The sequence below is a fragment of the Kryptolebias marmoratus genome, linkage group LG13, assembly GCF_001649575.2.
Source record: "Kryptolebias marmoratus isolate JLee-2015 linkage group LG13, ASM164957v2, whole genome shotgun sequence".
NCBI classification, from domain to species: Eukaryota; Metazoa; Chordata; class Actinopteri; order Cyprinodontiformes; family Rivulidae; genus Kryptolebias; species Kryptolebias marmoratus.
Genome location: NC_051442.1, coordinates 9,714,332 through 9,715,713, shown reverse-complemented (window position 1 = coordinate 9,715,713; position 1,382 = coordinate 9,714,332). Strand labels below are relative to the sequence as shown.

The 1,382-nt window shown below is 41.7% G+C and overlaps 1 protein-coding gene across 1 annotated transcript in view; it reads left to right on the top strand.

The window, feature by feature from the left end:
* LOC108248479 (von Willebrand factor A domain-containing protein 7-like) overlaps positions 1-1,041 on the top strand; it is a 5,300-nt gene extending 4,259 nt beyond the window's left edge. The window contains exon 10 of the mRNA XM_037979185.1: positions 1,033-1,041. Within this exon, the coding sequence (XP_037835113.1) occupies positions 1,033-1,041 (9 nt within the window). The remainder of the gene's footprint in view (positions 1-1,032) is intronic.
* Positions 1,042-1,382: the final 341 nt, after the last annotated feature.

Here is a 1,382-nt window from a genome sequence, read left to right as displayed (position 1 = left end):
GGGAGAAGGTAGAGAGCAAATAAAAGAGGGCCAAGGATTGAGCCCTGGGGAACCCCATATGGAAGAGGAGCTGTGAAAGACACAAAATTGTCAATTTTTACACAGAAACTCCTATTAGTCAGGTAGGACCGAAACCAATTGAGGGTGACACCTTTAATGCCCACACAGTGCTCAAGACGAGAGATTAAGATATTGTGATCGACAGTGTCAAATGCAGCGGACAAATCTAAAAGCACTAAAACAACAAACTTTCCAGTCTGTTGACAAGAATATATCATTAGAAACCCTCAGAAGTGCACTCTCTGTACGGTGGAGGGCTTTCAACCCGGACTGAAATGGCTCAGTGATACCATTGTCCTCTAAAAAAGGTAACAACTGGTTGTAAACAACCTTCTCTAGTATTTTAGAAATAAATGGGAGATTAGAAATAGGCCTGAAATTGGAGCAGAGAGAGGGGTCAAGGCCTGTTTTTTTTAAGTAGAGGACGTACAAATGCATGCTTAAAAACACCAGGTACTATACCTGATGAAAGACTACTATTGATAATCTGAAGCACACTTGGTCCAACAGTAGCAAATACCTCTTTAAACAAGTGAGGTGGGACAGAATCTGCAGGGGAGCCAGAGGGCCTCATGTGGCCAACTGTGTCCTCAAGAAAGGAGAAAGACACCGGCTCAAACTGATCAAAAATAGATGAGTAGTGCAAAGGGATAGAAGGGTCATAGGAAGGGTGAGAAATGCAAGCTCTAATTGACACAGTTTTATCAGTGAAGAAGTGAAGGTAACTTTCACAGGTTTCGGTGGAGGCATCCAAACCAACAAACCTGGGAGCATGGAGAACAGTATCTATGGTTTTGAACAGAACACTGGGATTATTACAATTAGAACCAATTATCCTTGACAGATATTTGTTTTTCTCAGCTATTACAGTCCTCTGATACTGCAGCAGGCTCTCTTTGAGAATACCAAAAGAAACACGTAGCCTGTCCTTTTTCCACCAGCGCTCCGCTCTCCTGCACTCACGCCTGGCAGTGCGAGTGACGTCATTCACCCAGGGCCAGGGAAACACTGTATTGTTTCTGTTAGTTTTGCAAATGTTGATTCCTGTTTTAATTAGTCTGCATTATTTCTTGGCTTTGTTTAAAGGTATGATTCAAGATAAATCCAACACAACAGGATCATCGATCATTTCATATCAGTCAGTGGGAAATTTCCAGACTCTGCAGCTACAAGCACAAGTGGGAGTTTGGGTAATAAGAATGGTATCGACAAATCCCTACAATCTGAAGGTTGTAGGTGAGACCTCTGTCATTACATGAATGGAAACTGTGTGGAAGTTGCAGTTTTGTTGTTTAATTTTTTTTATATTTTAACAACATCCT